The following is a 13,927-nucleotide window of genomic DNA, read 5'->3' as shown; positions in this document are numbered from 1 at the left end:
TCTGCAATAAACAATGACAAACCTAGCAGAGTTCTGGACTCCTTTCCCAGCATTCTCCCTGGTTTGAAAGAGCCCACGTTATATATACTGAAGAAAAATTTCTCCCACCCAGGACCCATCTTTGTGCACCTGTACAAGAGTGTAAAACTGAGATTTACAGTAAACTGAGATTTGGAGTGTACTTAAAAAAGATAACTAGAGATAGGAGCATATTTTTTTTGGGAATTTACATACAGGTACATAAAAGTGGGTGGTGTTTCCAATTCCTCCACTAGGTGGTAGTGTGTTTTGACTCACAACAAGTTACACTCATTGTGAATGAAAACAAATGTAGCACCACCTAAATGGCAAATCGAGAACACCACCTGCTATTAAACTAATGCTGCTTTACAATGGTCCATTTCTACCTAAATTCTACCTTTTAAATGCATATCTGAACATCTTTAGTTTACCTTTAAGCACATTTGCCCACCTTAGTTCACAGTGATAAAATAAGAACTTTGGTTAAATGAATCACTATGCAGATTGTGTATAAATACAGTTAGGTCCAAAAATATTTGGACAGAAACAACTTTTGTCTAATTTTGGTTCTGTACATTACCACAATTAATTTTAAATGAAACAACTCAGATGCAGTTGAACTGCAGACTTTCAGCTTTAATTCAGTGGGTTGAACAAAAAGATTGCATAAAAATGTGAGGATCTAAAGCCTTCTTTTAACACAATCACTTCAATGTAGGGGCTCAAAATTTATTGGAAAAATTAAAAAGCTAAAAATAATATGTTCATTTATAATACTTGGTTGAAAACCTTGTAGTCTTGAACCCATGGAAATCACCAGATGTTGGGGTTCCTTCTTTTTAATGCTCTGCCAGACTGCAGCGGCTTTCAGTTGCTGTTTGTTTGTGGGCCTTTCTGTCCGAAGTTTAGTCTTCAACAAGTGAAATGCATGCTCAATTGGGTTCAGATCAGGTGACTGACTTGGCCATTCAAGAATATTCCACTTCTTTGCTTTAATAAACCACTGGGTTGCATTGGTTGTATGTTTTGGGTCATTGTCCATCTGTATTATGAAACACCTCCCAATCAATGTGACTGCATTTAGCTGGATATGAGCAGACAGTATGTCTCTGAACACCTCAGAATTCATTCGGCTGCTTCTGTCCTACGTCACGGATAAACACTAGTGTCACATGCCACTGGCAGCCATGCACACCCAAGCCATCACACTGCCTCCGCCATGTTTTACAGATCATGTGGTATGCTTTGGATCATGAGCTGTGCCACGCCTTCTCCATACTTTTTTCTTGCCATCATTTTGGTAAAGGGTGATCTTGGTTTCATCTGTCCAAAGAATCTTTTTCCAGAACTGTGCTGGCTTTTTTAGATTTTTTTGGGCAAAGTCTAATCTAGCCTTTCTATACTTGAGGCTTATGAGTGGCTTGTACCTTGCAGTGCACCCTCTGTATTTACTTTCATGCAGTATTCTCTTTATGGTAGATTTGGATATCGATACGCCTGCTTCCTGGAGAGTGTTGTTCACTTGGTTGGCTGTTGTGGAGGGGTTTCTCTTCACCATGGAAATGATTCTGCCATCATCCACCACTATTGTCTTCAGTGGAAGTCCAGGTGTTTTGGCGTTGCTGAGTTCACCAGAGCTTTGTTTCTTTCTCATGATGTACCAAACATCATGATGGTGGATTTTGCCACTCCTAATATTGTATCAATTTCTTGGATGGGTTTTTTCTGTTTTTGCAGCTTAAGGATGGTTCAACTGCATGGAGAGCTTCTCCCCCCATCAAATCAACTCTGAGCCTTTTATCTGCTTAACTGATAATGACATAATGAAGGAATTGCCCACGCCAGCCCATCAAATAGCTTTTGAGTCCATTGTCCAATTACTTTTGAGCCCCTGAAATGAAGTGATTGTGTTCTTCACATTTTTATGCAATCTTTTTGTTCAACCCACTGAATTAAAGTTGAAAGTCTGCAGTTCAACTGCATTCGAGTTGTTTCGTTTAAAATTAATTGTGGTAATGTACAGAACCAAAATATAAAAAAAAGTTCTCTGTCCAAATTTAGCTATTAGGAGATGAGAAAAAAAAATCAAGTCCTTAGCAGATTCTGCAATTATTTAAACTTAACCCCAGGTGTGTAAAACACACAATAGATTTTACCATGTCATTACTTAAAAATGAAGCCAAGAGGCAGTGTGTGAAATATAGGTAAAGCCCATAGTTCAGTAAAATTAATTTTAGTGGCAATAACTTGAAGTAATAATTTTCTGTATGACTTTATAGGTCTCTGATATCATTGTAGAGAAATGTCTGGCCCACTCTGCTTCACAACATTGCTTAAGGTCATTAAAGTTTGTAGACAATTTATGCACAGCTATCCTAGGGTTCCCCCACAGTATTTTCATTGGATTGATGTCTGGACTGTGATGGGTCACTGTGACACCTTGATTCATGTCATTTTTACATATTCTGTTGTACATTTGTTGGTGTGCTTGGGATTATTGTCCTGTCCAAATTTTGGCCAAGCTTTAACTGTCACAACATTTACAATTGTCACAACTGTTACAATTGACTCCAGGGTACTTTGGTATATATGAGGAGTTCAAGACTGTCTGAATGACTGCAAGATGTCAACTTCCTGTGGCCCCACAACAAGGCCAAATCATAACACTTCTACCACGATTGAAAGGTATGAGGTGTTTATGCTGATATGCTGTGTCTGGTTTTCAGTAAGTGTGGTTTTGTGCATTGAGGGCAAACATCCCCACTTTGGTCTTGTCTGTCCCAGAGGACATTGTTTCAAAAGTCCTGATGTTTGTATAGATGCAACTTTGCAAACTTAAGCAATGCTCCTCTTTTCTTTTTAGAGTGACCAAGCTTTCTTCTTTTCACTCAAAACAAGTCATACTTGTTCAGTTCCTTTCCAATTGTACTGTTATGAACTTTACCATTTAACATGCTAACTGAGGCTTTTTTTTTTTTTTTTTGCAATTTCTCTGAGCGTTGCACAGTTTGACCTTTGGGATGAATTTACTGGCAAGTCCACTCCTGGTAAGATTGGGAATGGTGTTAAATGTTCTTCACTTGAAGATTTTGCATTGTTTGGAAATTGCATTATAACTTCCTAGATTTATAGGCAGCAATATTAGCTTCCCCAAGATCATTCCTTATGTCTTTCCTTGTTTACATTGTGTTAACATACACCAATAGGCTCCAAATTAACAAAAGGCCAAAACCTCCTTTATGGAGGTAGATTTTTATTGAAGTGCATTTGATTAGCTGCTGGCTGGCAATTATCATCTAAACTCCTATGGAATTGGTAGTAGGTTTACTTTTTTTTTTGGAACACACTGCTTCTGCATTGTGACTTGCTGTATTGGCCTCTTTACTGGTTGTAATCACCTCATTTACAACCTTCTAAGAACCTGATGATTTTATATTAAGTCCTGATACATAAAAACCTTAGAATTAAAAGAAAGTGTACTTTTCCCATGGTTGCAGATACATAATGCTCAAGCTAGCCATGCTGAAAATTCAGTCCAACATACAACCACACACAATGATACACAGTCAATTCTTTGTAATCAAAAAATCAGGATGATTACTGTGTTGTTACTTGATCACTTGTTAGGTAATGAAGATACAACAATCTGTCAATTATTGTATGATCTATATAGACGACTTAATCTGACCAATCAAGGATTGTCTGTTACTCTTGATATCAGTCAGTATTGGTTGGTCAAGTTTAGAAATAAAGAATCAAATCTGTGGGCAATTCTATGAAATAACTGGACTGTAACATTGACTGACCCGTGTGTATCCAAGTGTTGGTCCAACTCAATGGTAATAATCTTTATTTCTTACTATTTTACTTTATTATCTAGCTTTGTGCTAAGAAAAAAAAAAAGAAAGCTCTGGCACACCGCTTTTATTAAGCTTATCTTTGCATTTATTATAAAGCAAGCTTCCCAGATTTTTCTAAATTGACTTAGACTGTGATTTTACTTAAAGCACCTCGTCTCCATATACCTAAGGTAACTACTAAAATGCTTTAACTTGATATCCAAGTTGCTGTCCCAGAACAAGTAGAGATAACTAATTTTAACAAGTTTATTTTTCTTATGGTTAATCTACTTTAAAAGGAACCTGTCGCTTGAAAAAGGCATAGAATGCTAACGCAAACCTCCATAAAATAAAGATTCCAAGCTGTCATGACATTCTTCTGGTTTTTATTCTTTACGCAGATCAAGTATGCTAATCAGGATCTAATTGTGACATCACTTACAATGTGCTTTACTCAAGGAATCTGCTACACCATATACCTATTTACCAATATACTGATGTTTATACAATAGGCAGGACTCTGCATTCGGAAACCTCTTATACTCACTTTCCTTTCCCTTTTCCTTATTCTTCAGTTGTAACAGTTTCTGTTCCCGCTGTTGTTTCTCCATTTCTTGCTCCTGCCGATGTTGTTCCAATTTTCTCTGATGCTCCAAAAGCTCTTGCTGATGTTTCATAGCCAGGAGCTCTTGTTGTTGCTGAAAACATGTTGAATACTATTACACAACTATTAACAGTACTGAAAAGAAGAAACATAACTGCTACAAGCTCTCACCTTTACATGCTCGTGTAGTTGGGCTTCATGTTGTCTTGACAGTTGTTCATGCTGCCTTTGAAACTCTGCAATAAGGAGCTGCCGGTGTATTTGCTGCTTCTGCTTTAGTGCTATCAGTTCTTGCTGCAGCTGTTGTTCCCTGCCACTAGTGTCTGGTGCTGGGAGAGTATACTGGGGATCCATCCGAAGGTCCATAGGAAGGGTGCCAGAGGCCACCTGAAGTGGCAGCGCAGCAGTAACATCAACTAGAAAAGAGAATATAATACCACTAAACAGACTGACTGCAGTTTACACAACATATTCAGTAGCCAAGTACAATATAAAGATTATATATATATATATATATATATATATATATATGGTAAGTCATTCTTGGCCTGCAGATAAAAATGATGAGTGTATATTGTGATGAGAAGAATGGCACAGTTTGCTTCATTGTGTACTGACTTGCACTTTGTCATTAAAGTTATTGAAATGGGTATTTCAAAAAGTTATTTAAAACATAAAATGTAATTAAACCAAACTTAATGTGGCAGGAGCCATTGACCTTTCTGTAAAGTCAAACGAGTGATAATTATGTCCAGACTTAATTTTAGCTAGTTGGCTAAATATTTTCTATTCTAGACCAGATCCATTCCAGGTCTAATGGATCACCTAGGTTCTCCCATGATATTCCCCAGTTTTGGAAAGCTTTAATCAATCAGGGTCAGAGAGAGAACAAAAGGATACTTCTCTTTGACTCAATACAAAGTAATCCAATGAAGTTCATTAATTAGGAAAAATTAATCGCTGGATAACTTTATGGGTAAAAAAAGTTAAGTTTAAAGTCTAATGGAGAAAGATGTGCAAGTATCTGTACAGTATCATTATAAATTCGAAATACTACCATTGTATCCCCTTGCACAATAGACAAAAACTGTAAATTGATATTTAACTAAGATGGTAATAACCCCAATCTTAACCCAAAAACAATGCTCCGGATGGATGTACATAACATGCCAGTACAACTGTTTGGGCCTAGTGTCTGGAAGCATTAACAGGAAAAATGGAAGCCCATTCAACATGTTGACCATGTGGAGGATAATGGATAGAGCTGAAAGTTGGCAGTTGGACAATGCCAGGGAAAAAGTTCATACAATTATAGGCAATATCAGGGCACAGCTGCATTGATGTGACGCACAATCAAAGACTATTGTGTTGAGAAGCTGATGCGTCACTTATGACTCTTGATCACCAAGTACCCCGAAGAGCAAACTTGTTAGGAAAAGTTGACAGGAAGGCGGGGGAGCTTAAGGCATGCCAGTAAGGGGAGTCTGAAACACTGAGTCTTTCTGAAAACAAAGCCAGCTTCTTTAGATCCCTGGGGGAGCTCCCCCAGCCCCTGGTCTCATAGCTTTTCCTCTGGGTTTATCTCTGAGGCTTACGAAAGTAGTTGAAGCGGTGACGTTAATGGACACACAAAGACCGTATTCAACACAGTGACGGAAGCCTCAGTAGAGCATCATTATAATACAGCCCATCTCCCCACAGCAATTCTTCCCACAATCCAAGACACAGCGGCCCCGGAATTGCAGAGGGTGATGCATTTGGTGGTTTTGAATAAAAACTCACACATGAATGAGAAGAAAAAGGCTCTATTCTGTAACTATATTAAAATACAATAGTTTTACAAAAGCAGGAAACCCTCGTGTCCATTTAAACAATGTGGCATGTGAAATGGACAAAATCATTATCTACCCAATACAAAGTCATAATTCATCTTCAGTACCATAACAGAAGTTTAAGACCAGCAATATAAAGTACATTTCATTCAGATATTATGGTTTAAGCATGCTAGACCTTTTTAGGCTTTGGTAATATAGTGGCTTTTAACTTCAGTTTGAGATCATTTGGAATTCATTGACAGGTACATCTGACCTGCAGCTGACCTACTTTTGACCTGCACAAGTATTCTCACAGACTCTTAAGGGCTAAGGTTTAGCTACGCATTTGTACTGCTGAATTTGGATATCAGGATTGTTTACTAAATTAATTTAAGCTGTTCACCTTGGAACGTTTGTTAGTAATCTGCAAGGAATAATTCACAGAGCTTAGTGAATGTCACTTTGCAAATTATAACCAGTCATATGCGAGAAAACAATTTTGCTCACACGTAATTGGATGGTTGCAGTCAGAGGAATCCCTACTTTCATGAAGCGCTCTTGCAAAGTGGTAATCCACTTTGCTATGTAAACAGCCTAAACTACTTTAGTAAATCAACCCTACTGAGTCAACAGATAACCCCCAAATATTTCAGGTGGGCACCCCTTGTAATGAAGTGTCTGCCTTTCATGTTCCCACTTTGTCCATGTTAGGGAAGGTTGGAAGAGGAGTTCTATAGTTAAATGCTTCATTCACTAGGTCTAGTATAAATGTCCGTCTATAGAGGACAAAATAGACATTTGTAGAAAAAACTCTGACATATTTCTGAAAATAGTACAGAAGTTTCCAGTTTTGCTCCATTCTTTTACCTAGCATCAAAAAATTAAGCAGTGATTTCACTTTGTTGCATTAGTTAATTTAGGACAGTAACAGCAGAAGGAGAAATCTGGGGTGGATCTTCAATAAGATCCATAGATTTTCAATTTATTTTAACTTATGTATGAGATGAAAGCAATCAATGAAGCCAACCATAGCAAAAGACAGGGAAAAAAAAACATTCTAGCAATGGCATCAAGAAGTCAGTGTAAAGCATGATCATATGGTCACTTCTACAGTTCCCTGTAGAATTCAGAATTTAGTTTGCGCTTTTCTGCAGTAGATTTGTCCATAGTATATTAAAAGGATATGCTGAGTGTAGCCAACCTGAGAAAGACTCCAATGAATTAGTTAAAAATATTTTAAAAAGGTTATAGAATAATACAGACAATCAATTACATTTTAATTCATGTTAATTCAATAACATAAAACATATTAGAACAGCAACACAGCCATCTAATTTTCCATAATGGTGCTCCTTTATCAAACTAGGCTACATATTGTTCATCATTCACTATCAGAGAGGGGGAAAAAACACATAACAAAAGATGTATTATTCAGTATAGGCATCATCGGGAATATGAGCACTGCAGACTGCGAGGTTATTTCCGTCAGAAAAGCTGCAAGCACAACCTGTTGTCACCGTATTGGTGTCATCGGAAGCTCATTCATGTCCCCGAAGCTGCCGCCCACTCCAGCCTGTCTTCTGCTTCCTTCATTAGACAGGATAACATGTTCCAAAGATGCTCCGTATGGCATAGCACGCCTCCGTCAGCAGGAAGGTGACTCACCACAGCTCAGCAGGTGAATCACACACCCTGGAGACTGTCACGGATACAATCCTATCAAGAAAGGCTCCTGTGGAAAGCAAAGCTACAAAACCTGCATATAGAGCCCTTACTGGATGACAATTCTCAGCATTAAGCAGTTGCAGTAGGGCTAAAAGTACCTGATCAAATGACAATCCAGTGTGCAAAGCAGACAGACATTTAATTAACTATTGTCTGGAGATGTGTGAATATCTTTGTCTACTAATGGAAGGATGACTTATTTGAGAGCTAGTTGCAAAAAAAAAAAAAAAAAAAAAGTACTGTAACATATATGCCCTGTCACATGTTGCCTTCAAGAAAATGATTTATGTATTGACACTTTCCTAAGTAGAAATTACCAAGCAAAAGCTTTTTTTTTTTTTTTTTTTTTTTGGAGACCATAAATGAAGAAAGGAGTTGCAATGCACTGTGTTGTACCGTTTGAGAGGTGTGTAAAAATGCTGTTAAGCATAAATAACACAACAAAGCACCAACACACATTGTCATGTGCTGCAATGGTGTAAACATGGTTTAATAGAAGCAATCAGAGCACGAACAAGTATAAGGAAAATATTGAATAGTATAAAATTCTGCCCAGAAATGAGGCAGCCTATCCTAGTCTTTACTTCAGGAAGAGGACACAAAAATCTCTGCCAGTCTCTGTGACCAGAGGTAAGTGAAGACAGGGACTCAGTACTCTTTAGCTCACCACACCGCTCAAAAGATGCATACAAACATCAAACTGTCATCAACCAAGACAAAGCCATGCTCATCTTAGGGCTAAATCTGACGTTGAGTGCAACATTGCCCTAAACATCGATCATCGATCTGTCCTGGCAGATCAAGGAACGACTAACAACAAGCGGTGATCACTTCTATGGAAGGAACCACAGCGGAAGTCACACACCTTCCCCTCTTCATTGAGTAGAACTGTGCTGTGTGTACAGCACTTTTTAATTCACCTGTCACTGGATGAATAGCCAAAGTCAAAAGTGGTTTCAGAGACAGCATGACGTACATCATTGTGTGCAGACAACTCTATCTTTCCCATTTACTGAAAGCAGAATAACCCTTTTCTTTACTAACATTGAACTCTGAGCAAACCCTCCTCCTATTATTTCAGCATAAACATAGAATTTCTCAGCGATGCCCCTTGCACAGTGTCAGAACACAGGCATTCCTGCAAAGAATGCATTTGCATACAGTCCTGTGCAGGAAACATTCACACATCACGTTGAGGTCCGGGACTACATAGATGGGGATGAGTGGGCTGGATCATACATGCAGGCCACAAGACAGGAAATGTATTGGACTTAAGATATATCTTGAAGCTTCTAATGCTCGTTGTGTGGTCACAGCATGCAGGGAAATAGGATTTACTGTCTGCACAGGTTAGGACTATGTACAACTGTGCAAAAAGAAAGATAAGGCTAGAGATCAGTATTAATCACACATTTGCCACACACACACACAACACACACTTTTTTTTTACATAATCCATTAAGGAATGTACCATGTGAGGTAATAGCAAGCTTCTTAGTGTCACCAGTTTTACAAACCATATCACTAAATATCCACACTACTGTAACATGCCTAAACAAATTGCAAACTACAAGTCTAAAACTTAGGTCAGCTTGTGTGCCATTTTTAGTTAATAAGAATAAAGCAAAAACCAAAAAGAAGAGTAAACACCCATAACAAAAATTACAATTATTTGATTAATTCTCACATACAAATCACAAAGAAATCTAATTGATTGGACATTATGGGAAACAATTATCGGTAAATATATTTATTACAACATCAGCCGGCTATAAGGAGCTTTATAACACTTTGTGTATATTAGAATAAAGGTCCCCTTGTTCAGCAAGACAACAAGGGAACATTAAAGTTAGCTGAAAAAGCCACTGCATCAGGACTATAGATAAAACCAAATAAATGTTATTTCTAACAGCATTGCACACTGTTGATATGCAGATGCAGTGAAATGAAGGTAAATGGACTCACCAGTGCTTGGCATGTGTTTGGCACGAGTCTGCGTTATAAGCTCCACTGGTTGGTCCCGACCAGATATTCCATCTGCAAAGAGAAAGAGAAAAGATGTAAAATTATTTGTAGTCTGTCTGCATGAGCTAAACAAAAGGCATAATGGAAACAAATTGCACAGTGGAATACTATAAATGAAAAATTGTGGCTGGCTAGGGACATAACATGGGAGGTAAAAGCACCGCATGATGTCTGTGCAACAGAAATGTGCATAATTCTTGTCTGCTGTATGCAGGTACAGATGCATGAACCGAAGATCCCGTATTAATGTCTTTAAAATAATAAATTCAAAATAGACCAATGTGCAAGACCAGATTTTTCATGGGTAAAAAAATCCCAGTTCAACATTGGGCTGGATGAAATTGAGGAGACTATTCAGAGTCCTGTCTGATACGTGTTCATTCAGCATGCAACACCTGCCTGGCCCAATTTGGAATTAATAAAACATAATCTTTTTGAATTTAAAGAAGGAGACCTGTGATAAACGAGAGCCTTCAGGCAGAAGGAGGGGGAAAAAAGCAGAAAAGGCTATTCATTCTGGGGCAGTTTGATGACAATACGGTGCAGCTGCCGACTGGAATAAAAACCCAGGAGGCGGAGGCTATAAATAGCTCAGAATAAGACGGCGCAGGGAGCCGACAGATTAAAATGCAGAAACACGTAGAGCAAGGAGAGCGTGCAGTTCCCAGGACTTCACAGGCAGCTCTACACAAGAAAAGACATCCAGTGTATAGGACAGGGATGAAATAAAGCTATAGGAGGAGGATGTAGAAATAAAGAAGGCTACTGTGGGAAAATCTGTTCATTCATATCTTGTCTAGTAGGCATAAGCCTCTGATTTTACATGTAAGAATCGTGAGGGTCAGTAAAGCATCAGAGTAATCTTTCCATATTCCTGCAAGACACCTTCACACTCTCCAGATACATGTTTGTATGGACAACAAGTCTCTAAATCTGAGCTACAATGAATAGACTATTTAGAGGATATAAACTTGAATAAAAGCAGCTAGAAGTAAAATGTATAAGCGGTGGTGGTGGTGGGCTAATTACATAAACTCATGACATTAAACAAGAACTGCAACAAAGAAAAGTAGGGTTTTCTTTGTAAATGCAACCTGTTGAAATCCTAAAACCAAAAGAAACCTTTATTCTCTAAAACTGCAAAGGCAGTTCTATAAGTGAGCCAATATACTGCAACACACTCTATGCAGCATTAAACTCAGAATTTGTTAATAGTATCCAAATTAACTGCATCAAAACAATAAGAGCTCACTCTAGCTGGTAATCCACATGGCATTCAACACAACAATCAGGATTGAAGAGTCATGTAAAGAACAAAAATCACACTTAAAACATGTATTCATTGTATTCACTGAAATGTTCTATGCTTTGCAAGGAAAGTATTATTGTTACGCATGAAACCTTTAGTTTATGACAATTTAGGTAAACTTATTCTGTAATGCCAATGAAACAAACGTATCATCAGGATTTATAGCCTTCTTATTTATATATTCAGGGTTCTCCCCAGGCCTTTTAGCTGGGCGCACCACCCGGCACTTTTCAGCACCCACCCGGCTGTTTTTGGGTGGTTACTAAAGAGTTTGGATTATTATTATTAATAAACAGGATTTATATAGCGCCAACATATTACGCAGCGCTGTACATTAGAGATTGCAAATGACAGACTAATACAGAGAGTGATATAGGAGGAGAGGACCCTGCCCGGAAGAGCTTACAATCTAGTAGATTTATTAATAATATTAATATTAATAATAATAATAAATGGGCTAATCTACACTAGTTTCCTTGAGGCACGTCTACAAGCATTATATATAAAGTTGCTTGCAACGTTTAAAAAATTAAAACGCGTGCCCAAAAACATCGGGAAATGCTTCGATTGATTTCAATGGGGCGTTTTCCGTGTTTATAAGCACTTTAAATGTAAACCCGTTAAAAAAACGGGGAAATGCGGTAAAAACGCAAAGGTTTCCAGGTTCTCTTCCTGACAAGATTTACATTTATTAATGTCAGAGACAATTTAACATGTGGGATTTAGGATCCAAAACTGAATGGTGGGAGGGAGATCATATCCCTAGGAACCCAAAAAGAAGTGAGCTGGGAATGCTTTGCCAAACAAATTCAAATCCCATTCAATTTCTACCATATTTCCTCACTGCATGAGGAAAGAAAAACAAAAAATAAACTGCTTGAATAAGGCTACATACACACATCAGATGATTCTCGTCTGATTATCTGCGCAGGGCTGGTATCGGACGAGATTCTGACGTCGTTGAGCCGTCCTGGGGGATCCACTAACAATCGTAATACAGGTGAAGGGGACAGAGACATGGATGTGTGAAGATAAATGTAATTACATTTTACGTGGAACGACTATATATGGATAGCATGTACCTATATAATATAGACCACTTGATAAAATCAAAGTGGATAATTGACTGTGGTAATCATGCAGATATCTTACACTGACCACCAATGGGAGAACTAATGAACAGACATCATTTTTGTACTCTGGGTGTACAAGTCGTTATCTTTAAGCAAAAATCTTGTTTAAAATTAACAGGCGTGTATAATTATTCCGAGCAGTCTGACAATCAAATCAGGTAGGAAAGGAACAAAATGTTTAACAACCAAGTTAAATTACCATTTTTAAACTAAATGGGGCTGTGCATGAAAAGATATTTTCTTATGGTGTAAGCAACGTTTATTTCGTAGTCATTTTTACCATAAGTTAAATTACCTTGTTTCATGCATTTATCTTCCTTAAATCATATAATATTTAATTGACAAGCCCTTAGATTGCTGCTGGGTGCCGCCACTACCTAGGATTGAATATCGGCCCCAAGCAGACCCAGAAGTGTCACTCAAATAATGCTCTCTAATATTCGCCTACTATATTAAATTTACATTTGAAGTTCATTGAACAGCTTCTCACTGACCCAATGATAGGGCAGGGGGGTTGATAGCAGAAAAGGTACACAATAGAGCAATGAATGCAAACTGGGACACCTCCTTCACTTTGCTCATATTACTAAAAGTGGTTTTGTTTACATTTTTCATAAACATAGATAAATAGTTACAGATCTGTTCAAGCTGGGAGGATACAGGAGCCTAAAAAAAGGTACTAAAAAAGGTACTAAAGTTACATAGGTCACATTTAGAAAAAACAAAATACCCAACAAGTTTGATTTTTACCAGTAGCTTTGGGTTCATGGTAGCTCTTGGTGTCTAAATGCCTGTCATACTCTGAAATTGCTTGCATTTTAAACCACCAGCCAATGGTAAAGCTGCACACAGTATCCCTAAATATGGAGAAAAAGACCACTTGCTATGCAAGCTGCTCAGTTTAAAATCTAGGCAATCCAAATGCAGACTGTAGAATATACCAGTGAGGCAATACCATACACCATGAGATTTTCAGAGACAGCTATCAGACCATGGAAATCCTAATTTATGTAACAGTAGCACAGTCATTATAAGTAAATTAAAGAAGTCAATTGTTAAGATTTTCATACATTGAAATTAGTCATAACAGAAGGGTCGTACAAATCCATACAAATTACAGTCCACACAGATCTGTGGTAGTTAGTTCCTTTGTTTTGCAGTTAAAATATTATATATTTAGGTATTATTCTTACAAGCTTAACTATATCCTGAAAACTCATAATTACAGATTGTGTCAATGTTGTGTTGGCTTTAACAGTGGAATTCTCTTTTGGGCTGCTCACAGACCATTACCTACAAATGAAGAAACCATTTTAAACAATGCCTGTAATATTGAAAAGAATAGTCTATTATAGTGCAAATCAGGAAATAGGAATAATTCTCAGTCCCTTGACATCACAAATGTAGCTGGCGATCACTAGTGATCCATTCTTACTCTAAAAGATTGGTTTGTATCT

The 13,927-nt window shown here is 37.7% G+C and overlaps 1 protein-coding gene across 5 annotated transcripts in view; it reads right to left on the bottom strand.

Annotated features, from left to right (window-relative positions):
- HDAC4 (histone deacetylase 4) overlaps positions 1–13,927 on the bottom strand; it is a 103,290-nt gene that overhangs the window by 21,558 nt on the left and 67,805 nt on the right. For 4 of the 5 annotated variants that reach the window (XM_072418481.1, XM_072418482.1, XM_072418478.1 and 1 more), the window contains 3 exons: positions 9,969–10,040; positions 4,636–4,880; positions 4,408–4,576 (listed from right to left, as the gene is read on the bottom strand). In XM_072418481.1, the coding sequence (XP_072274582.1) occupies positions 4,408–4,576; positions 4,636–4,880; positions 9,969–10,040 (486 nt within the window). The remainder of the gene's footprint in view (positions 1–4,407; positions 4,577–4,635; positions 4,881–9,968; positions 10,041–13,927) is intronic. The other variant, XM_072418479.1, reaches the window with a different exon arrangement.

This window comes from Pyxicephalus adspersus, chromosome 7, assembly GCF_032062135.1.
Source record: "Pyxicephalus adspersus chromosome 7, UCB_Pads_2.0, whole genome shotgun sequence".
NCBI classification, from domain to species: Eukaryota; Metazoa; Chordata; class Amphibia; order Anura; family Pyxicephalidae; genus Pyxicephalus; species Pyxicephalus adspersus.
The sequence above is the reverse complement of the archived record's forward strand: the minus strand, read 5'-3'. Positions and strand labels throughout refer to the sequence as shown.